At 40.1% G+C, this 23,701-nt stretch overlaps 1 protein-coding gene across 3 annotated transcripts in view; it reads left to right on the forward strand.

Annotated features, from left to right (window-relative positions):
- The first annotated feature begins 527 nt into the window (after positions 1-527).
- AMN1 (antagonist of mitotic exit network 1 homolog) overlaps positions 528-23,701 on the forward strand; it is an 84,470-nt gene continuing 61,296 nt past the window's right edge. Inside the window, exons 1-2 of one of the 3 annotated variants that reach the window (XM_069094859.1) lie at positions 550-702; positions 10,596-10,707. Coding sequence is in view for 1 of the 3 variants with exons in the window: in XM_069094857.1 (XP_068950958.1) it covers positions 665-702 (38 nt within the window). In the remaining 2 variants the exon portion in view is untranslated. Of the gene's footprint in view, positions 703-10,595; positions 10,708-23,701 lie in introns of all 3 variants that reach the window. The other 2 variants (XM_069094858.1, XM_069094857.1) reach the window with 2 other exon arrangements.

The raw sequence follows: 23,701 nt of genomic DNA on the forward strand, positions 1-23,701 counted from the left end.
ATATCACTTTCATATTACTTTTCTGATTAAGAGAGAGCTGAGTGACTAAGTGCAGACTGCAGCATATTTGGAGGGGGACCCAGCCCATGTAGAAATTTGTTTTACTTGAGTCTACATGTTCGTAACAGGGATTTGTATTTCTTCCTTTCTCAGTGAAGGGGAGGGGGGGGGTGCGAGAATAACGGGCAGTGGGAAAGAAAAAAGGTGGATATTTTGTTTGAAAAAAAATTAAGAAGAAAATGAAAAATATGCATGTGGAAGAAAAGTCTGTAGAGGTCACCTAATCCAAAATCTTACAGAATTTTACAGAAGAAGAAACTAAAGGATCAGAAGAGGCTAAGTAATTTGTCAAAGGGATTTATAAAGCAAAGATTCAAAATCAAGTATCTGGTCAGCAAATCCCATATTCTTTCCCTTGGGCAGCCTTCAAAGCCAACACTTGGACTACAATTACCATGAGGCTTCACGAGGGTAAGGCGGTCAACTCTCCAGGTACTCTTTGCGGACCCGCCCCTTTTCCCCAGATGCTCTCGCCCTCTAGAAAGAATGTCGTGACGTCAACCGCGGTCTAGCGATGGGAGGGGCGGAGCATCCGGGCTGTGGCCTGGCTACCTTGGGAGTGGAGGGGATCGGATCGAGGCTCAGAGCCAGTCCTTAGGCCGTCATGCCTCCTTCCCGGCGGGTCAGTCACCTCCTGGACCTGTGAGTTCCCCGTCCCTACCCTGTCGCAGCGTCTCCCCTCCCAGTCCCATCTTCCGGAGCCTTCCTGTCCCAGCCAGGCCTTGTCCCCATTCCGGGAACTCCGTTCCACAGGCAGCCGTCAGTCGCCGCCCAGGACTCCAACCGCTTCGCCCCTTGTGGCCTCTCCTCGAGAACTGCGCCCTAATGCCGCGAGCATCGGGCGTCCCTGCGTTCTGTTTCTGTTTTTGTTTTGTAGCGGTTGGGCCCAGGTGTTTTGTCACCTGACCTGGGGTGTTGGGGAGAGGGGGAGGGGGAGGGGGAAGGAAGCCTTTCTGAGCCGGCGCGGACCAACTAGGTTTGGTCCCTTCCAGAGGGTTCTGCGCCCTAGGATTTCGGTCCCTCATTCACTCAGTTAACATTTATTAAACGCCTCTTTTGTACCGGGCGCTGTGCTTGGAGCATAACTGAAATTAGTAGCCTTAGAACCATCAGTTCTGGAACTCCATTCCCGTTTTAGGGGGCTCAAAAGGAATGAATGAATGAAGAGTTTATTAATATTAGCTAGAATTTTATATCACATTATGGTTTGTAAAAAATTACGGCTCTTGTCTTATATGATAAAACTGCCTGGGAAGGTAGGTGCCATGCCATTATTATTATCATCTACATTTTACAGAGAAGGAAGGAAGTTTTGTTCGATGGCAAACAGCTAATAAAGTGAGACTGGATTTGAACTTGAGTTTTCCAGGTCCACTCCTCTATCCATACTGGCTACTTAGCTCATCTTACGCTAGTAATCGCTCACTGTATACAAAAGCATTGTCCTAAATGCTGAGGTTACAAATAGAAAAAGTCAGACAATCCCTGCTCTCAAAGAGCTTGTATTCTGATGGAGAGAGACTTACACAGATAGGTTTTAGCTGCAAGTCAGATGGAAACTATTCATGGTCCTTAGGGTGCTGCAGCAAAGCAGATAGCAATAAATGTAAATTAAGTCAAAGTTTCAGTGTGCAGACTCTTCCTGACCACATTTGGAGTTTTCTCAGCAAAGGTAGTGGAGTGGTTTGCCATTTCTTTCTCCAGTTCATTTTACAGAGATGAGTAAACTCAGGCAGACAGGGTTACATGACTTGCCCAGAATCACACAGCTAGTAATTGGCTAAGGCTGAATTTGAATGTGGGTCTTTCTGACTCCAGGCCCAGTGCTCTATCAACTGTGCCACCTAATTGCCCACAAATGTAAATTACCATGTTATAAAAGTCCTGGGAAGATCTACAAATGAAGAAGAGATAATATTTGTGGGGGTTTTTTTTTATCTTGAAGAACTTTGTTACTAAATAAACTCTCATTGGGAAATGGGAGATATCTTTTCTCTCATTCATATGATCTGGGTTGCCGAAAAGCATAATTTGTTCCTGAGGACCATTACTTAAAATGAAAGAAACAATTGAAGTCTTTCCACCATGAAGGAAGCAGACAAAGCTCATGCTCAGCTGACATTTAGAAAGGAATGGGAGAGATCATCTAACCTTTATTTTGCAAATAAAACTGATTAAGTTATTTGTCCAGGATTAAATGGGTTGTTCCTCTTAGTGCTCGGAGAGTACCAGAATGACATTACTGTGTCAGGGCCAGTGTACAGCATGTCTGACTGGCTGATCAGACCAATATGATCTTAAAAGGCTCTACCACAGCTCAGGCACAAATAGTCCATTTAAATATTTGGAGTAGAGATGTCTAAATTTGTGCATCTCACCTTTCTTTTGAGGTACTGCAATACTGGTTTGCTCATAGAGTACAATGTCTTCTTTGAGGTTGGCATGCCATACTGAACAGTCCTGTACCAGTGTCACTCATTACTCACAGTTCCAAAGTTTTTGATTTTTTGCATCATTCTTATTTCTCTTCTCACTTTTTCCTCTTCCTCTCTTGCTTGATTTTCAGAATACTTTTTGAGTTCTTCCATGGCCTGAGACCAATTCACATTTTTCTTTTCTTTTTCCATTTTTCAAATGCTTTATTAATTTCTGAATTACATCATTCATTTCCACAAGATTTTGAGTTACAAATTTTCTCCCCATTTTTTCCCTACCCACCGCCCCAAAATAGCAGTCCCACAGGATATCCCCTCCTCCAATCTGCTCTCTCCCATATTTTCTTCCATACCCCTATCGACTTTTTCATTAGGGCATGGTGGATCTCTATGCCCCAGTGCCTGTATATCTTATTACCCAATTACATGTAAAATAGTATTAATAATAGTATATATATATTTAAACATTTGATTTTAAAACTTTGAATTCCAGATTCATTCCCTTCCTGCCTTGTCACCCACCCTTACTGGGAAGATAAGCAGTTCAGTATAGGTTGTACATGTGTAGCTAATGCAAAACAATAACATAGTAGATATATTGTAAAAGACTGACTATATTTCCCTCCCTCCTATCCCACCTCCCACTTGTTCTATTCTCTACTTTGATCCTGTTCCTTTTCAATAGTGGGTGCTTCCAACTTCCCTCCCCCCAGCCTGCCCTCCCTTCCATCATCCCTCCTCTCATCCCTTCCCCCCTACTCTCCTGTAGGTTGAGATACCCTATTTAGTGTGTATTTCATTCTCTCCTCAAGCCAAATTCAATGGGAATAAGGTTGACCCATTCCCTTTTGCCTTCCTGTTCTTCCCCTCCATTGTAACCCTTTACCTTTGCCTCTTCTTTATGATAGTTTACCCCATTCTGTCTCTCTCCATTTCCTTTCATTATATTCCTCTCTCACCTCTTAATTTCCCCTTTTAAGTATCATCCCTTCCTATTAAATTGGTCCTGTGCCCTCTATGTATACCTGTAAGCATATATACACACATTCACACATGTATTCATACGACCATATACCCTCCGATATAGACATGTATATATATGTATATATATTTCTATTCCCTTCAACTATTTTCATAGTGAGAAAAGTTTCATCATTTACATTTATCGTTTTCCATGTAGGAATGTTAATAGTTCAACTTTGATAAGTTCCTTATGATTTCTTTTCCCTCTTTACCTTCTCATGCTTCTCTTGCTTCTTGTATCTGAATGTCAAATTTTTTATTCAACTCTCTTTTTTTCATTAAGAATGCTTGAAAGTCCTCTATTCCACTGAATGACCATATTTTCCCCTGAAACATGATACTCAGTTTTGCTAGGTAGGTGATTCTTGGTTTTAATCCCAGCTCCTTTGATCTCCGGAATATCCTATTCCAGGTCCTTCGATCCCTCAGTGTAGAAGCTGCCAGATCCTGTGTTATCCTGATTGTGTTTCCACAATATTCAAATTGTTTCTTCCTGGCTGCTTGTAATATTCTCTCCTTGATCTGGGAATTCCGGAACCTGGCTATAATATTTCTAAGAGTTTTCTTTTTGGGAGCTTTTTCAGGAGGTGATCAGTGGATTCTTTCAACCTCTATTTTGCCTTCTGGTTCTAAAACATCAGGGAAGTTTTCCTTGATAATTTCTTGGAGGATGATTTCTAGGTTCTTTCTTTGATCATGGCTTTCAGGTAGTCCAATAATTTTTAAATTATCTCTCCTGGATCTATTTTCCAGGTCAGTGGTTTTTCCCATGAGATATTTCACATTACCTTCTATTCTTTCATTTGTTTGGATCTGTTTAACATCATCTTGATTCCTCTTAAAGTCACTAGCTTCCCTTTGCTCCAGTCTAAATCCGAGGGAACGATTCTCCTCATTGAGCTTTTGAGATTCTTTTTCCATCTGGCAAATTTGGCTTTTTAAGGCATTCCTTTCCTCATTGCCTTTTTGAGCCTCTTTTGCCAATTGAGTCAGTCTGTTTTTTAAGGTGTGATTTTCCTCATGCAGGCTGTTGACTCTCATTTTGTAATTTTCTTGCATCGTTCTCATTTCTCTTCCCAATTTTTCCTCCACTTCTCTTATCTGCTTCTTAAGGTCCTCTGTGGCCTGTAACCAGCTCGTATGTTTCTTGGAAGCTTTTGGTGCAGGAGTTCTGACTTCACTGTCTTCTTCCTGTTCCATGCTTTGCTCCTTTTTGTCCCCAAAATAGTAGTCTAATGGTGGAGACTTCTGTTTGTTTTGCTTCCTTTGTCTGGTCATGTCACCCCTTAGTCACTTGACCCCTGGGCTTTTTGCCACAGTAGGACTCTGCCACCAGACAGGGGAGCTTTTGTCTCCAATGCTGGCATTTTCTCAGCTGCCGGAGGTATTAGTTGGGTGCCCTCTATGAAGCCTCCACATGCTGTGGCAAGCTGGTCACACTCCCCAGGACCTCCACCCTAGACTACAATCCAGATCCAAGTAGGTTAAAGCAAGAGCGATTACCCCTCAGACTAGTTGCTTGGTCCCCCTACACTCTGCAGGCCAGGAACTGAATCCCCCACCTGGTGCTGTTTGTGCCGGGAATCTCAGCAGCTTCTTGCCCTGGGGGCAAAAGCTGAAGCTCTCCCTAGTACTGGTCCCAAAGTCCAGACTGCACTGACCTCTCACATTTTCCTTCGCATCTATGTGTTGATGAATCTGGAAAGGGCCACAGCTGCTGGTGATCTGGAGTCCCTCCAGCCAGCCGCTGGTCAGGCCCACACTGGGGCTAAAACACTCTGGCTCCCTTGGGGCTGGAGTTGGCTCCCAGAACACTGCGCTGGCCGATTCCTGCTGGACTGCAGGCTGTCCTCAGTGGGAGGTTAGCTTCTCTGTGTCATTTTGTGGGTTCTGAAGCTCCAAAGTTTGTTTAGAGTCCCCTTTTACATGGATTGGGGAAGGTGGAAGACAGAGCTGGGTGGAGGTCCTACTTCTACTCCTCTGTCTTGACTCTGCAAGTCCCCTCTCCTGCCTTTTTCAAGCCTGCCTTTTTTCCACCATCTTAGCTCAGCCCGCTCAATTCCAAAGTTCTTCAGAGGCCTTGAGAGTGTCCTTGTATCATTTCTTCTGACCTCAGTGTGAATGCTTGCCTGGTGTGAGTTTTATGTAAAATAGTCTTTTAGGCAAACTTATGTTTGTCATTTAGTCCATCATAATTTTGGTCTCTGCAGTGGAGTTTAGTGCTTGGCAGTTCAGTTTGAGAAAGGACCTCAGGGTCAGGTATCTTATTTTGCCAGGTGATCTTTAGAAACTTCCTAAGACATTTTAAATGGAAAGAATTCTGTTTCTTGGCATGACTCTGCTATATTGTCCAGGTTTCACAGGCATACAGCAATGAGGTCAGCACAGCAGTCTGTAGACCTTCAGTTTGGTAGGCAGCCTAATATCTTTTCTGTCCTACACTTTCCTTCAGAGCCTCCCAAACACTGAGTTAGTTCTGTCAGTGGATGCATCAACCTCATCATCTATGTGGACATCCCTGGAAAGTATGTAAATTTATCCACAGCAGCCAATATTTCTCAATTTGCTGTAATCAATGATTCCATGTATGGATGGTGTGGAGATGGCTGGTGGAGAACCAGTATTTTCTTGCTGTTACTTGTTAGGCCCAAATTAACACAAACAGCAGAGAATCAATTCATATTTTCTGCATCTCACTTTCAGAGAATGCATCAAGTGCACATTCATTTGCGAAAAAAAAAGAACCATGTACCAGTTTTCTCTCCACTTTAGTCTTGGCTTATAGCTTTTTCAAGTTAGATAGTTTAATATCAATGCAGTAGCTGACCTTGATGCCGTTTTCATCCTCTTTGAAGGTGTCTTCATAACATTGCTGAAAGCATCATGCTCAAAAGAATGGGAGCCTTGTTTCACTCCATTGTTGTCTAGGAAAGTGGGAGACCGTCATCCATTTTCTAGAACTCATGCAAGCATGGTGTCATGAAATTGAGGTACAATATTGATGAACTTCTCCAAGCAACCAAATTTTTTTTTCCGTATTTCCTTTTTTTTAAAAAAAAAAGTTCATTAATTTTTAGTTTCAACATTCAACATTTTATAAGATTTTGAATTCTAAATTTTTCACCTTCCCTCCTCCCCTCCCCAAGATGACATGCAATCTGATATAGGCTATACATGTACAATCATATTAAACATTTCTATGTAAATCATATTGCAAAAGAAGAATCAGAACAAAAGGGAAAAACCACAAGAAAGAAAACAAAACCCATGAAAAAGATGAAAATAGTATGCTTCAATCTGCATGCAGACTCCACAGTTTTTTCTCTGGATATGAATAGCGTTTTCCATCATGAGTCTTTTGGAATTGTCTTAGATAATTGCATTGCTGAGAAGAGATAAGTCTATCAAAGTTGGTCATTGCACAATCTTGCTGTTACTGTGTACAGTGATCTGGTTCTGCTCATTTCAGTCACCATAAGTTCATATAAATCCAGGTTTTTCTGAAATCCACTTGTTCATCATTTCTTATGGAACAATACTATTCCATTACTTTTATATACCACAATTTGTTCAGCTATTCCTCATTTGATGGACATCCCCTCAATTTCCAATTCTTTGCCACCACAGAAAGAGCTGCTATAAATACTTTTGTACATGTGGGTCTTTTTTCCATTTTTATGATCTCTTTGGGATATAGACCTAGCAGTGGATGCTGGATCCAAGGGTATGCACAGTTTGGTTGCCCTTTGGGTGTAGTTCCAAATTGCTGTCCAGAATGGTTGGATCAGTTCACAATTCTACCAGCAATGAATGTGTTCCAATTTTCTCACATCTCCAACATTTATCATTTTCCTGTTTTGTCATGTTAGCCAATCTGATAGGTGTGAGGTGGTACCTCAAAGTTGTTTTAATTTGTGCATCTCTAATTAATAGTGATTTAGAGCATTTTTTCTTATGATTGTAGATAGCTTTAATTTCTTCCTCTGAAAACTGCCTATTCACATTCTTTGGCCATTTATTAATTGGGGAATGGCTTGTATTCTTATAAGTTTGACTCAGTTCTCTATATATATTAGAAATGAGGTCTTTATCAGAGACACTGGCTATAAAAAAATTGTTTCTGAGCTTTTTTCTTTCCTTCTAATTTTGATTGCATTGACTTTGTGCAAAACCTTTTTAATATAATCAAAATGATCCATTTTGCATATCATAGTATTCTCTTTCTCTTATTTGGTCAAATTCTTCCATTCTCCATAGGTCTGACAGGTAAACTATTCCTTGCTCTACTAATTTGCTTATAGTATCAGCCTTTATAATGTTGTAAGGTAACCCACATCACATGCCACCTGATTTGGAGCCCACCAATAAGCCACCATTAAGCCCCTTTATATTTGTCTTTATTTTTATCCTAAACCCTGTAACTGCTTGTAACAGCTTAAAGGCATAGTCCTGGGTAAAAGTTACCCAAGACATAGTCCCCTGCTCCCTTATCTTTTCTTAAGTTAGAACTTCCCTAAATCAGTAAGCCTTGAAACAGTATAAGGATTATGATGCAAGCCTGTATAGAGATCATGGGGCAGGTCTGTCCCATACAAGAGACCACCCTGTTCCATGATGTTGACCAAGCAAGGTCCTCCACCCAGGATGTTGACCAAGCAGGGTCCCCAACACCCTTCACCCAGAACATGACCCTAACCTGTTCCATGACCCTGTGCCCTCCACCCTGTTCTAGGAAGGACCCTGGTCATGTCATTGTACCCTTGAGCCATGTTTTCCAAATTAGCCCTGAACTATGGATCCAACCAATGGCTGTTCTTGGCTTCTGTATGTCATTGCTTACTCTAGCTCCCCTCCCCAATTGTGGTTTTTGCCTTTATAAGCCGTTTGGGGGCTACCTGATTTGAGTGTATACTCTAGGCAGTTGAGTGCTTGATCAATAAATCCACTCTAAATTTATCTAAAAACCCAGATCTCAGTTTGCTCTTATTCTCTTCACAACAATATCTAAATCATGTACTCATTTTGACTATTTTTGTATTGGGCCCAAGAGGTTGTTCTATGCCTAGTTTCTACCGTACTGTTTTCCAGTTTTCCCAGCAGTTTTTGTCAAACAGCGAGTTATTATCCCAGAAGCTAGAGTCTTTGGGTTTATTAAACAGTAGATTACTGTGGCCATTGACTACTGTGTGTTGTGTACCTAACCTGTTCCACTGGTCCACCACTCTGTTTCTTAGCCAGTACCAAGTAGTTTTGATAATTGCTGCTTTTAGGCAACCAAATTTTGACAGAATTTTCCACAAGCTCTCATGTTTGACAGTATCAAAGACCTTAGTCCCATCAATGAATGTTGTATACAGAATTTTATTCTGCTTCTGGCATTTCTCCTGGAGTTGTTGGGCAGCAAACACCATATAAAGTATTCCTTAACCTTTTTTTTTTTTTTGGAGGGGGGAAGACAGGGCAGTTGGGTTTAAGTTACTTGCCCAAGGTCATACAGTTAGTAAGTGTCAAATGTCTGAGGCTCGATTTGACTCGGGTCCTTCTGACTCCAGGGCAGGTGCTCTATTCACTGTGCCACCTAGCTCCCCCTCTTGCTCCTTTCTGAAGCCACACTGCCTCTCAGGCAGTTGACCATCTTCCAGGTGAAGAATCAGCCTATTAAGGATGACTCCGACCAGAATTTTGCCAGCAGTGACTAAGAGAGTGACCCCTGCTTTGATTGTCAGAGGACAGTGTATTTCCTTTACCTTTATAGCGATGGAGGCATCCTTGAGCTCCTAAGGGATAACCTCCTATTGCCACTTAACTCAGAAATTTCAGTCAGCTTTTGTATGAGCAGTGGACCCCCTGTCTTGTAAATCTCAGCTGTAATAGAATCAACACTAGGTGCTTTGCCACATGAGAGGAGCCTAATGACCTTCAAAACCTCTTCTTTAGTTGGAAATTCAGCTAGAGGAGGATTGATTTCAACCTGAAGTATGTGGTCAGTGACTTCAGAGTTGATTGATGATAGTCTGTTGAGAACACTAGGGAAGTGTTCAGCCCATCTCTTCCAGGATCATGTCTTTATCACTAATCAGTGTGACTCCTTCAGCACTGAGAAGTTGACATATACCATCGGTCTTTGGCTCATAAATAGCCTTCAGGTCATCATAAAAGCGTTTTGGATTGTTATCTGCATAAAGCTGAATTTCATCTGCCTTCTTACTGAGCCAAGAATCCTGCAGCTCTCTAAGCTTTGCTTGCACTTGACTTTTGATGGAGTTAAACAGTGCCTTCTTAGAAATGGATGAACTATCCTGCTGGTAAATGCTGTGGTGGTCTTATTTTTCTCATTTAGAAACTTCTGAATTTCCCCATCATTTTTGTCAAACCAATCTTGATGTTTGTGAGTGTTCTAGACCAGATGAGTAAATGCAGTGCTGTACACCAAATCTCTGAACATTACCCACTCCTTTTCTGCTCCACTGTTGCCCACTGTTGGGTAGCTTTGCCTCCAAGTTAGCAGTGAACTGTTTCTGCTTAGAGAAATGCTTTAATCTATTGATATTAAATCTTCTGGTCATCTTGGCTTGGGCCACCACTTTTGTTGAATGTGAGTATGTAGAGGATAAGACTATGATCAACCTAGCACTCTGCACCACTTCTCACTTTTGTCACTCTCATCTTGTCTGTCTCTTCTCCTTACAATGACATAGACTCTTAAATGCCAGTGTTTTCTGTGAGGGTGCATCCACTAGGTTTTATTGCATTTAGGTAAACAGAAGACCATATTGGTGATGAGAAGGTCATGATATGCCAGGGTCTTCAGTAGTAAGTGACTGTTGCTATTTTCATCTCCATTCCTCCCAAGGATTCCCTGCCATTTCTGATAGTTTGTGCCTACTCTTCCATTAAAGTCACCCAAAAGTATAAGCTTATCTTCTTTTGGTACATTGATGATGAAGGTCTCCTTAACATTTTTCTTTGACTTCTTTAGGGTTCATCATGGTGGGAGCATATGCATAATGGTGGTGTGGTACTTTCCTGCAAATGGCAATTGCGTTATCATGAATCTCCCATTCACTTCTTTGGTAGGCATACAAGCTTGTTGAGTAGATGAGTTTTGATTGAAAAACCTATACCAGCTTCGTGGCATTTCCCTTCACTCTGTCCACACCAGAAAAATGTATATCCAGCTCTGACTTTGGTAAGTTGGTCTTCATTTCCCAGCCTTATTTCACTCAGGGCTGCTATTTGGATATGATACTGAGTTCTCTCACAACAAAAGCTGTTCATCTTTCAGGACACCTGGATTTTGTGTTGTCTCTAAGTGTGCATATATTCCATGTACTGATGGTAATGATTCATTTTTGCAAACGTTTTTGTACATTTTTTTGTGTCTCTACCACAGGGTACCTGCCATGGTAAGCAGGCCAGGGTTGGGCGAAGCAGAAAAAATTTAGGACTCCTTTTCTAGTTCTTTTCTCACACTAGCAGGTGAGCAATGTGGTCCTTAAAAGGCTGCTCAGACACCCACATTGTTCTTATCCACCCATTCTGCTGGGGTAATGTCTTCATATGCTTGAGGTAGATACCCACCTAACTCACTAAAGGGTTTGAGAACAGTTGGTTGCCCTTAACCTGGTTTAGCCCATCTGTCCAAAGCAGTTTACTGGGGTATGGCCACTGATCAAGTTGCAGTTTCTTGGAACCACAGGTGAAAGTTGGCTGAATCAGGTGGACACCAGTGGTGTAAAGAAGCCCTAAAAAGGGCTCAGCAGCCCTCAGGCCAACGGTTTTAGTCTTCCCTGAACATACCCTACACCTCTCCAAGATTTCAGTTGCAAAACAAAGAATGGGACCCAGCATCTTTCCACTATAAATCTAGTACTTGCTATGTTTGTGGCTTCTGTACTCAGAGTTGGGCATGGGGTTGTTTGTGGAGACCTAATCAGACCTTTTAAGAGGAAACACTGGTCTTAGTTTGCTGCATACGACTGAATAGCGCAGACAAGTCTTTATAAAGCTAGCATTTACTGAATACCCATATCTGAAATGATAACATCTCTTCTTACCTCACAATCACTACCTTTCACTGAGTGAAGACTTAAGGGCCCCCTCTTATAAGAGGCAAATTCTGATTCCTCACTCCCACCCCTACCTGAATTGTTCATGCCCTTCTCTCTCAACTACTTTGAATTTACTTTGTATATATTTTGTGTGTTCTTATCTGTTATTTGTTGTTTTTCTTCAGCAGACTATAAATTTTTCGAGGGTAGAAATTATATTCTTTTTTTCTGTGTATACTCAATGCCTAGCACACAGTAAGTAATACATGCTCATTGAATGAATAAATGCATACCTACTGTATTATATATAAAGTACACCTCTTAACCCAAGATTTCTTCTGCCTTGAAGGCCCAGTTCAAGTCTGGTCTCATAGCCTAATCTCTGCCTTTCCTGAAGGTCTTGGTATCAGTGAATCTTTCCCTTTTCTGAATTTCTATAACAGGAACCTTTTATGTCAGTCAGTCAACTAATATTTCTTAATTACCTGTGTATCTAAGCACTGGTGATATGAATAAAAGCAAAGATTAGTCTTCATTTTTTTTTTTTTGGAGGGCAATTGGGGTTAAGTGACTTGCCCAAGGTTACACGGCTAGTCTTTGTGTTAAGTATCTGAGGCCAGATTTGAACTCAGGTCCTTCTGACTCTAGGGCCGGTGCTCTATTCACTGCACCACCTAGCCACCCCCAGTCTTCATTCTTGAGGAGCTCCCAGTCTAATGTACAACCAAGATACACAGCTGTTAAATTGGAGATACTCCAACAGAGGGAAGGGGAAAGGAAGAGAATCAGGAAAGGCTTCTTGCAGAAGGTGAGACTTTCCCAGGAGTCCACAGAAGCTAGGAAGTAGAAATGAGGTAGAATGTTCTGGGTACGAGACACAGCAAGCAAAAATGCTTGGAGCTGGGAGATGGTATATCTTGTGCAGGAAGGATACCAATGTCACTGGATCAAAGAGTAAGATTGGGGGAGGAGATATAATGTACAAGAATGCTAGAAAGGTAGTATCAAAAATGGATTTTTAGGAGAACATAACTGACTCCATTTTGTGCTATATTTGCTGTTATACCCCAGTCCCTTTAAGGTTACAAAAGAAAACTCAAAGGACTTTGAATAGTTCCAAGAACACACCCACTTCTCTTTATCCTAAGGCAAGTAATAGGAGTTTACTAATGTTAATTAACAGACTGATAAGGAAGATATTTTCTTTGGTCTGGTGTGAAAATATATGTTAAAGTTCTTTATAACAGTTTAAGCATCTTTTTCTTTTGCTAAAAATATATCTTTTCCTGTTTGTGTACCCTATGTGAGCTTCCCCCAAACTGCTTTATAATTTGCCCTGCATGACTTACCTAGGAGAAGAGACTGCCTTTAGGTCTATCTATCATCTGTCTGTCCATCCGTCTATCTATCTGTCTGTCATCTATCTATCATCTATTTGTCTGTCTGTCATCTTTGGAATTGTGAGAAATACATATCCATCACTTATTGATGGTGTGTGTCATACTTTTGAGTAGATAAACTTCAGTGTTTTCTGCAGTAGTTAGCAAGGACCCTGAAAATTCTTGCAACACTTCTGGTGACCAATGAAGAGACTGTTGGCTTGGATTCTCTCAGATTCTTATCTTTAAGAACTCCCAGCATGTGCTTAAAGGGTGACTTGATCAATTTGGAAACTTTTAGAGAAGAGTACCTGAGAGAGCTGATAGAGTTTCAGTCCAGCACTTCTGTGCTCTAAATTGAGAAAACTACAGAGACAGGTTAGTCTTTTATGTTGTCTTACAGTTACTTTAAATCAAATTTATCTTTCTATCGCTTGCTATTGTATGTTGTTGGTAATTATATAGAAATGATGATTTATGTGGATTTATTTTATATTTTGCCACTTTGCTAAAGTTGTTAATTATTTCAAATAGTTTTTTGGTTGATTCTCTAGGATTCTCCAAGTCTCATTTGTAAAGAGTGAGAGTTTTATTTCCTCATTGCCTATTCTAATTCCTTCAGTTTCTTTTTCTTCTCTTATTAAAGCTATAGCTAAAATTTCTAGTACAGTATCGAATAATAGTGGTGATGATGGTAATCCTTGCTTCATCCCTGATCTTATTGGGAAGACTTCTAGCTTATTATAGATAATGCTTGCTGATTGTTTAGATAGTATGATACCACTTATCATTTTATAGAAAGTTACATTTATTCCTATGCCCTTTGGTGTTTTTAATAGGAATGGGTACTGTATTTTGTCAAAAGCTCTTTCTGCATCTATTAAGATAATCATGTAGTCCCCATTAGTTTTGACAGTCTTTATCTTTCCTTATCTCTGGTGCTTGAGAAAACTTTGTGTTTCCAAGGGAAAGTCCCTTCTATTTCTGAGTGAATATTTGAGTAGGACTAGGATTTTTCCCATCCTAGTGGTCCTTCATCTTATTTTTCACAGGCAGTTAAGCAAGAGACTGGACCATCTGGTTGTCATTGTGTTGTTTGTGACAACTGTGTTGTCTGGACCACCTTTCGTATTTAAAATTTTGTTTTGTTTTGTTTCTAAGCTAATGTAGTTAGCAGATATAAACCTGACATAAGCCTCAATTCTGACTTGAGTATCAGTCTTTATTATGAAATCTTCTGTATTCCCTTGGCAAATAATTATTTTTACATCCAAACAATGACAGTAGTAAAGTGGATGGAATGGTCATTGACTATAAATGCAGTAGTCAGTAGTCATTATATTATTATATTATAGTATTTCAGAACCAAGCCCAGTGGGACTTCTGTTGTTAAACTGGAAAAAAATCTCAGAAATAGCTTGCCCAGATGTACTTGTTGAGCTCTGTTGATCTAAATGGCCATTAAATGGTACCTTTTACAAATTCTAAAGAGTAAAAAGCCAATTCTGCTGCTAAACTCTCTTTCTCAGTGTGAAATTTTAAATTGATATGCTACTTGATTTTACATTATTTTAATAAGGCTTAGTCAATTTATTATGTATTAATGATCAGTTCATTATGTATTGGTTGGGCCCCTCTTTGAGTTTTAGCTCCCTTAATTAAGCCTGTAACTTAAATCTGTGAATTTGGCTGATCATGAGAGATGAGATGAGTCAACCTGGTCATAGGATGTTTTTTGTATCCACAGTACAGTGCTTAGCACATGGTAGGCACTTAATGTTTATTGATTGATTTTTTTTGTATTCTTAATTCTGTCCAAGTTGGGAAAGTAATGAGACAATAAGAGGAAATATTTTGTGAATGATGAAATGTCTTAATGGGTTCTTTTTTGGACTTCTTTTTAAAATTTCATAAAGTGAAAGGAAATGCTTCATTTTCCACTTAGAGTTTCTTGGCTTCTGATTGACTTAGTACAGAAAGTCATGAGAGCCCATTCGAATAGACTCGGCATGGGATGTCAAAAACATCTGTGATTGGTGGGGTGTGGTCATGAGGCCTATTAATGAACAGGGAAGATCTTCATATCCCATTAACCCTGCAGTTATATGTATGTAGTCATTCATAATAGTCATGTTGTGAAAGAAAATAATAGACAAAGAATTCAAGAAAAAATAAAGCAAAAAAATATGCTTTAATATATATTTAGACACAATCAATTCTTTCTTTGGGGATAGATAGCATTTTTCATTATAAGTCCTTCAGTTGTCTTAGATCATTGTATTATTGCTGAGAATAACTAAGTCATATAGTACGATAATTTTAAGTTACTCCCAGAAAAGCAATGATAACAAGAAAATCCACTTCCCTTAAAATAATTTCCTTTCGTGCTAAAGAGTGACTATTAATATTAATGAAAAAATGTGAGGAATAAAGGGATAAATCCTCCAAAGTGCTAAAAATAACAAATATAAGTTGATGCCATTCAGTTCAAAGAAGTACAGTTTCCTCACTTCTATAACCCTAGGGGGAAAATTCTTAAATCAAATGGACTTGAATATTTCTTTCTAGAAATGATCAGCAAACTAGAAGTGGAGGTGGTGAAAATGAATAATTGGTATGTATGTGTGTAGGTTGAGAGGGGGCAGTAGTAATCTAAGATTGGCACTGTGGCATAGCAAGGAGATGAGAAAAAGAAGGTCCTAAACTTTCTGACTTTGGAATCCATACCAGATACCTCTGATATCTTGGCAGGAAAAGGTAGGATCAAGGAATTTGAGGTCTCAAGGGAGAGAAAAGTCAGGTGTTAGGAGGTGTGAAGTGGAAAGTAAGATTATATTTATAGGGAGGGAGTTAGAAATTTGAGGTGTTGCTGTGGAATAATGATACAATTCAGGGTGTAACCATCTAGGTAGTTAAAGTGAAGTTGTTGTTCAGTCATTTTTTTCAGTCATATCTGACTATTCATAACCCCTCTTTTGGGGTTTTCTTGGCACAGATACTGGAATGGTTTGCCATTTCCTTCTCTGACTCATTTTACAGAAAGGAAACTGAGGCAAATAGGTAAGTGACTTGCCCAGAGTCACATAGCTATTAAACATCTGAGACCAGATTTGAACTCTGGAAGATGAGTCTTCCACATGCCAGGCCCAGCACTCAATCCACTACGTCACAGTGAAGTAGAATGGATATAACAATAAATGGAGTTGAGATAAAGATATTTTCAGGTTATGTGATTGATTTAGTAGTCAGTGAAGATGATGGCAGAGAATAGAGTGAAGAGGAAGACTGTTTGATTGGAAAGATATAATCTGGAGGTTGTTACAAAACAAGAGCCCAGCTTGTGGGAGCCAAGATGGATATGGCAGGAAATCACCTTAGCTCTCCCAAATTCACCTCCAGATAACTTTAAAATAACGCCTCGAAATAAATTTTGGAATAGCAGAACCAACAAAACCAGCTAAAAGATAGGGTGAAACAAATTTCCAGCCCAAGACAACTTAGAAGTGCAGTAGGAAAGGTCTGTCCCAAAACAAGAGTTGTAGAGGACCTAGTAGATAAGCCTAGTATATAATCTTAATTTTACAAATTAGAGTTATTGAAGAGTCATATCTTATATATGCATAGTTTATATGTACCACATATACATTACACATGCAGCCGAGGTCCAAAGATTATTGTCTTATAAACAGACCAGAACAATTTAAAAACCAGGACAATATCAGTAAAGAAGGCATTTTCATATTCTACACTCTCTTTGTTCTTATTCCTGCTTTTGCTCAGGACTGGCCTTTAAAAATGTGAAATAAATAAAATATGTCTTTCATAGCACCTTCTATTTCTTTTTGTTTAATGCTTTATTAACTTCTGATTTACATCATCCTTTTCCACCAGATTTTGAGTTTCAAATTTTCTCCCCATTTCTCCCCCACCCACCGCCCCAAAATAGCAGTCCCACAGGATATCCCCTCCTCCAATCTGCTCTCTCCCACATTTTCCCCTATACCTCTTTACACTTTTCCAGTGGATCGCTATGCCTCAGTGCCTTCACATCCCATTTCCCAATTACCTGTAAGATGGTATTAATAATAGTATATATATATGTATATATATACATGTATATATGTATATATACACACACATACATACATATATATATATATATATTTGAATATTTTATTTCAAAACTTTTAATTCCAGATTCATTCTCCTCCTTCCCCGTCACCCACTCCTACTGGGAAGATACGCAGTTCAGTATAGGTTGCACATGTGTGGCCAATGCAAAACAATAACATAGTAGATACATTGTAAAAGTGACTACACTTCCCTCCCTCCCATCCTACCTCCCACCCGCTCTACTCTCCACTTTGATCTCGTCTATTTTCAAAAGTGAGTGCTTCCAACCTCCCTCCCCGCCAGCCTACCCTCCCTTCTGTCATCCCCCCTCTCATCCCCTTCCTCCCCATTCTCCTGGAGGGTGAGATACCCTATTTAGTGTGTATTTCACTCACTCCTCAAGCCAAATTCAATGGGAATAAGGTTTACCCATTCCTTTTTGCCTTCCTATTCTTCCCCTCCATTGTAACCATTTTCCCTTGCCTCTTCTGTATGAGATAGTTTACCCCAAACTGTCTCTCCCCATCTCCTCTCATTATATTCCTCTCACCTCTTAATTTCACCTTTTAAGTATCATCCCTTCCTGTTAAATTGGTCCTGTGCCCTCTATCTATGTATACCTTTACACATATATACACACATTCACATATGTATTCATATGCCCATATACCCTCATATATAGACATATATATGTGTGTGTGTATGTATATATATATATATATATATATATATAATCCCTTCAAATACTGAGAAAAGTTTCGTAAGTTACAATTATTGTTTTTCCATGTAGGAATGTTAATAGTTCAACTTTGATAAGTTCCTTATGATTCCTTTTCCCTGTTTACCTTCTCATGCTTCTCGCTTCTTGTATCTGAATGTCAGATTTTCTATTCAACTCTGGTTTTTTCAGCAAGAATGCTTGAAAGTCCTCTATTCCACTGAATGATCATATTTTCCCCTGAAACATGATACTCAATTTTGCTGGGTAGGTGACTCTTGGTTTTAATCCCAGCTCCTTTTTCCTCTGGATTATCATATTCCAAGCCCTTCGATCCCTCAGTGTAGAAGCTGCCAGATCCTGGGTTATCCTGATTGTGTTTCCACAATATTCAAATTGTTTCTTCCTGGCTACTTGTAATATTCTCTCCTTGATCTGGAAATTCTGGAACCTGGGTATGATATTCCTAGGAGTTTTCTTTTTGGGATCTTTTTCAGGAGGTGATCAGTGGATTCTTTCATCCTCTATTTTGCCCTCTAAACTAAAACATCTGGGCAGTTTTCTTTGAGAACTTCCTGGAGCATGATTTCTAGGTTCTTACTTTGGTCATGGCTTTCAGGCAGTCCAATAATTTACAAATTATCTCTCCTGGATCTATTTTCCAATGAGATATTTCACATTGCCTTCTATTCTTTCATTTATTTGGATCTGTTTAACAGCATCTTGATTTCTCATAAAGTCATTAGCTTCCATTTGCTCCAATCTAATTCTGAAGCAATGATTCTCCTCATTGAGTTTTTGAGATTCTTTTTCCATCAGGCAAATTCAGCTTTTTAAGGCTTTCTTCTCCTCATTGCCTTTTTGGGCCTCCTTTGCCATTTGAGTCAGTCTGTTTTTTAAGGTATTCTTTTCCTCAGTCAGGCTGTTGACTCTCATTTCATAATTTTCTTGCATTGTTCTCATTTCTCTTCCCAATTTTTCCTCCACTTCTCTTATTTGGTTTTCAAAATCTTTCTTAAGGTCCTCTATGGCCTATAACCAGCTTGTATTTTCCTTTGAAGCTTTTGGTGCAGGAGTTCTGACTTCACTGTTTTCCTCCTGTTCCATGCTTTGCTCCTTTTTGTCCCCAAAATAGGAGTGTATTGTTGGAATCTTCTGTCTGCTTTGTTTCCTTTGCCTGCTCATTTTGCCACTCAATTACTTGACTTATGGGCTTTTTGCCACAGTAGGACTCTGCCACCAGACAGGGGAGCTTTTGTCCCAAATGCTGGTGTTTTCTCAGCTGCAGGAGATATTAGATGGGTGCCCTTTCTGAGGTCTCCACACGCTCTGGCAAGCTGGACACACACCCCAGAACCTCTACCCTAGACTGCGATCCAGATCCAAGCAGGTTAAAGCAAGAGTGATTACCCCTCAGACTGGTTGCTTGGTCCCCCTACAGTCTGCAGGCCAAGAGCTGAAGCTGCTACGTGGTGCTGGCTGGCTGTGCCAGCAGCTCAGCGGCTTTTCGCCCTGGGAGTAAAAGCCGCATGCTCCCACTTACTAGTCCCAAAGTCCAGACTGTACTGACCTCTCACTTTGTCCTTTGTGTCTATGTGTTGATAAATCTGGAAACGGCCACAGCTGCTGCTGATCTGGAATCCCTCTGGCTGGTGGCTGGTCAGGCCCACCCTGGGGCTAAAACCTCAGCGTGGGGCTGGGTTCAGCTCCCAGAGCACTGTGCTGGCCGATTCCTACCGGCCTGCCAGGCTGTCCTCAGCGGGAGGTTAGCTTCTCTGTGTCATTTTGTGGGTTCTGTAGCTCTAAAGTTTGTTTAGAGTCCCCTTTTTACATGGATTGGGGAGGGTGGAAGCCGGAGCTGCGGAAAGGTCCTGCTTCTACTCTGCCATCTTGGCTCCGCCTACCACCTGCTATTTCTTTTTACCGTGTTTCCCCGATAATAAGACACTGTCTTATTATTATTTTTTTTTTGACAGAAAAACACTAGAGGGCTTATTTTTAGGGGAGGGCTTATTTTAATGAACATTGACAGCAATTTTAATAAACAGGTAAATGTGAACAAAAAATTGTACCTTTATTCAATAAGCAAATCACTGGGGAAGAACAGGATGACGCGCTCACTGCTGCAGCTCTGATTGGATGCAGCTCGGAGCGCGTCGTGCGTTTCACAGGGGGGAAGACGGTGCATACAGAGGGTACCGTAATGTAGTGTGTAGTGCAGGGGATCACCTTCACTACAGTAGCAATCTAAATAGGGCTTATTTTTGGGGGAGGGCTTATTTTAGAGGAATCTTACACAGTAAGGGGAGGGCTTATTTTCGGGATAGGTCTTATTATCGGGGAAACAACAGTAACAATCCCCCCTAGAGCCAGGACTGTGCCCCAAACGAAATCTAAACTCAAAGATTCTCCCATTCTGTTGTCAAAGTTACCTATTCTATTTCCTCAAGTCTTTGTTGTCTTTTCGGTGACAGTGGTATCATATGAGTAAATAACTAGTCTGTTATTATTATATCAGAATAACTACCCGTGTTTCCCCAATAATAAGACCTATCCCGAAAATAAGCCCTCCCCTTACTGTGTAAGATTCCTCTAAAATAAGCCCTCCCCCGAAAATAAGCCATATTGAGATTGCTACTGTAGTGAAGGTGATCCCCTGCACTACACGCTACATTACGGTACCCTCTGTATGCACCGTCCCCTCCCCCCCGGGTGAAACACACGCCGCGCTCTGAGCTGCATCCAATCAGAGCTGCAGCAGTGAGTGCGTCATCCTGTTCTTCCCCAGTGATTTGCTTGCTGGCGCCATTGAGAGCAGTGCCGCGGAGGAGAGCTGAGGCAGGACAACATAAAAACCCGGTATGTAAGCGGGAGTGAGGGGGCATGATGGAGGAAAAAAGAAGAACTCAGGGGGCATGATGGAGTGAAAAGAAGGACTGATGGTCATAATTTTATTATTCTGTCTGTTTTGACCCCCAGACATGAGTACAAAAAGGAAGAGCTATACTGTTGAGTATAAGAAAGCAATTGTAGAGGAGTCACATGTCATTGCTGTCAGTGTTCATTAAAATAAGCCCTCCCCTGAAAATAAGCCCTCTGGTGTTTTTCTGTCCAAAAAATTTAATAAGACAGTGTCTTCTTATCGGGGAAACACTGGTAGTCTAAAACTGAGTTATAGTAATGTTACCTTTCCCTGACAACATAGAATTTCACGGTTACATACAATTAATTATATGCATGTATGAGAAGCCCTGGTTATGCAGTTTCATTGCTATGGGGAACTGCCAATAAGGAAACTTCTTTTGCCAACTGATTGGCACCTGCTCTCCAATTTATAGTCCTAGAGAGTTCCCTAAAAAATTGAAAAGCTGAGTGAATATGAAGTATTTATTAAGCACTTAACCATATGCAAAACCCTGTGCTGGGCATTACAAATAGAAAAGCAAGATAGTTCCTTGTCTCAAAGAGTCCTCTTTTATTATTATTATTATTATTGTTATTATTTTCACTCAATTACATGTAAATGAAAATTTTAAACTTTTTTTTCTCTTTTTTTCCACGGGGGGAAGGCAAGGCAATTGGGGTTAATTGACTTGCCCAAGGTCACACAGCTAGTACATGTGTCAAGTGTCTGAGATTGGATTTGAACTCAGGTTCTCCTGACTCCAGGACTGGCACTCTATCTACTGTGCCACCTAGCTGTCACATTTTAACATGTTTAAAAAAATTTTTGAGTTCTGGATTCTCTCCAATCTTCCCTCCCTACTCCTTGAGAAGGCAAACAGTTCATTGATATTATCATACATGTATAAACATTTCATGTAAAACATTTCCATTTTAGCCATATTGCAAAAGAAAACTCAGACCAACAAAACTAAGAATAATAAAGTGGTTTTTTTAAAAGTATGCTTCTATCTGCATTCAAACTCCATTAGTTCTTTCTCTAGAGATGGATAGCATTTTTCATCATAAGTCCTTTGGAATTGTCTTGGACCATTGTATTGTTGAGAAAAGCCAAATCATTCATAGCTGATCATCCTTATACTGTTGCTGGTACTATGTATGTTGCTCGAGCTAGATCAGTGTTTGGGAGGCTGCAAAGAGGTTATTAGACTGCATACCAAAGTGAAGTCTACAGAGCTGTTGTGCTGACCTCAAAGCTGTATGCCTGTGAAACCTGGACAGAATACCAGAGCCTTGCCAGAAAATGGAATTGCTTCCATTTGAATTGTCTTAGAAAGATTCTTAAGATCACCTGGCAAGACTGAGATCCTTTCTCAAGCTGAACGGCTAAACATTCAAACTTTACTATAGAGAGAGCATGACTCTAATGGGCTGGTCATGTTGTTTGAATGCCAAAAGTACATTTACCTGAAAGATTATTTTACAGACAATTCACACAAGGCAAGTGCTCACATGGAGGTCAGAAGAAATGCTACAATGACATTCTCAAGGTCTCTCTGAAGAACTTTGGAATTGATAGTAAGACGTGGAGACACGGACACAGAACTGTCCAGCATGGCATGTCTACATCAAAGAATTCTATTCTTTATTCTATGAGCAAATGAGAAATTGTGAGATCTGTAATTTAGAGACATTTCTACTCCAGATATTTAACTGGACTATTTATGCCTGACCTGTGGTAGAGCCTTCTGAGCTTGTATTGGTCTGATTAGCCATAGTCAGACACGCTGTACTTTGACCTTGATGTCATTTTGGTTCACTTTGAGAACAAAGGACAATGACCAACTGTAGCAACAAGCACCCCAAGCATCCTCAGGGTTTGCAGCTACCACACGTTCTTGGATCTGCTTTGTTAAAGGAAAGCAACTCAAAATGGGTTAACAAGCTTACTTTAATCAGTCAGACATATATCGTTTACCTTGTTCAGGGGAAAAAGGTCAGCACCCCGAACTTCAAAGTATACAGGCAGAATTATCAAGACAGAAACAGATCAAGTAGACAGATTTCCAAACTGTCCAACCATTACATCCATACCCAGTCAACATCTGGGTTTCAACATCTGGATTTTTCAAAGCCAGGGGACTCTCAACAACGGCTTCCCAGAATTCAGATCAAATTACAGAACACTTCTCAAAGTGAGTCCTAAAACAAAACTACACATCAGGGCTTATATAGCCTTCTCCTGGCTCAGAGAATGTAACAACCTTATTGACTCACTGGCCAATCAAGAAGTACCTACTGAAAAACAAGCCTCCCTCCCCAGGCTTCAGGTGCACTTTAGCCTAGGGTCAGGGAAGATCTTCCAAATTTGCATTCCCATTACACCAACTGCTATGTACAATGTTCTCCTGGTTCTTTTCATTTCACATTGCATCAGTTCATATAAGTCTTATCAAGATTTTCCTTTTTTTTTTTTAAAGAATATATATTTTATGTTTTTCAGCATTCACTTTAATAAGATTTTGAGTTCCAAATTTTCTTTCTCCTCACCTACCCCCCCCCCTTCCCAAGATGATAAGCAGTCTGATAAGAGCTGTACATATACAATCATGTTAAACATATTTCTACATTAGTCATCTTATGAAAGAAGGATCAGAACCAAAGGGGAAAAACTACAAGAAAGAAGAAACAAAAACAGCAAAATAGAAAATAGTATGTTTCGATCTACATTCAGACTCCATAGTTCTTTCTCTGGATGTGGATAACATTTTCTATCATGAGTCTTTTGGAATTGTCTTAGAGCATTGTATTGCTGATAAGAGCTAAAGTTGATCATCGCAGAATGTTGCTATATACAGTGTTCTCCTGGTTCTGCTTACTTTACTCAGGATAAGTTCATGTATGTTTTTCTTAAAGCTTTCATTTAGTATTTTATTTTTCCCTACTTACATGTGAAAACAATGGGTTTTTTGCTTTTTTTATTTGGAGGGGGGAAGGCAAGACAATTGGGGTTAAGTG

This window comes from Petaurus breviceps, unplaced genomic scaffold, assembly GCF_028583685.1.
Source record: "Petaurus breviceps papuanus isolate PSGF00001 unplaced genomic scaffold, PetGlider_PUasm1.0 221, whole genome shotgun sequence".
In the NCBI taxonomy this organism is placed as follows: Eukaryota; Metazoa; Chordata; class Mammalia; order Diprotodontia; family Petauridae; genus Petaurus; species Petaurus breviceps.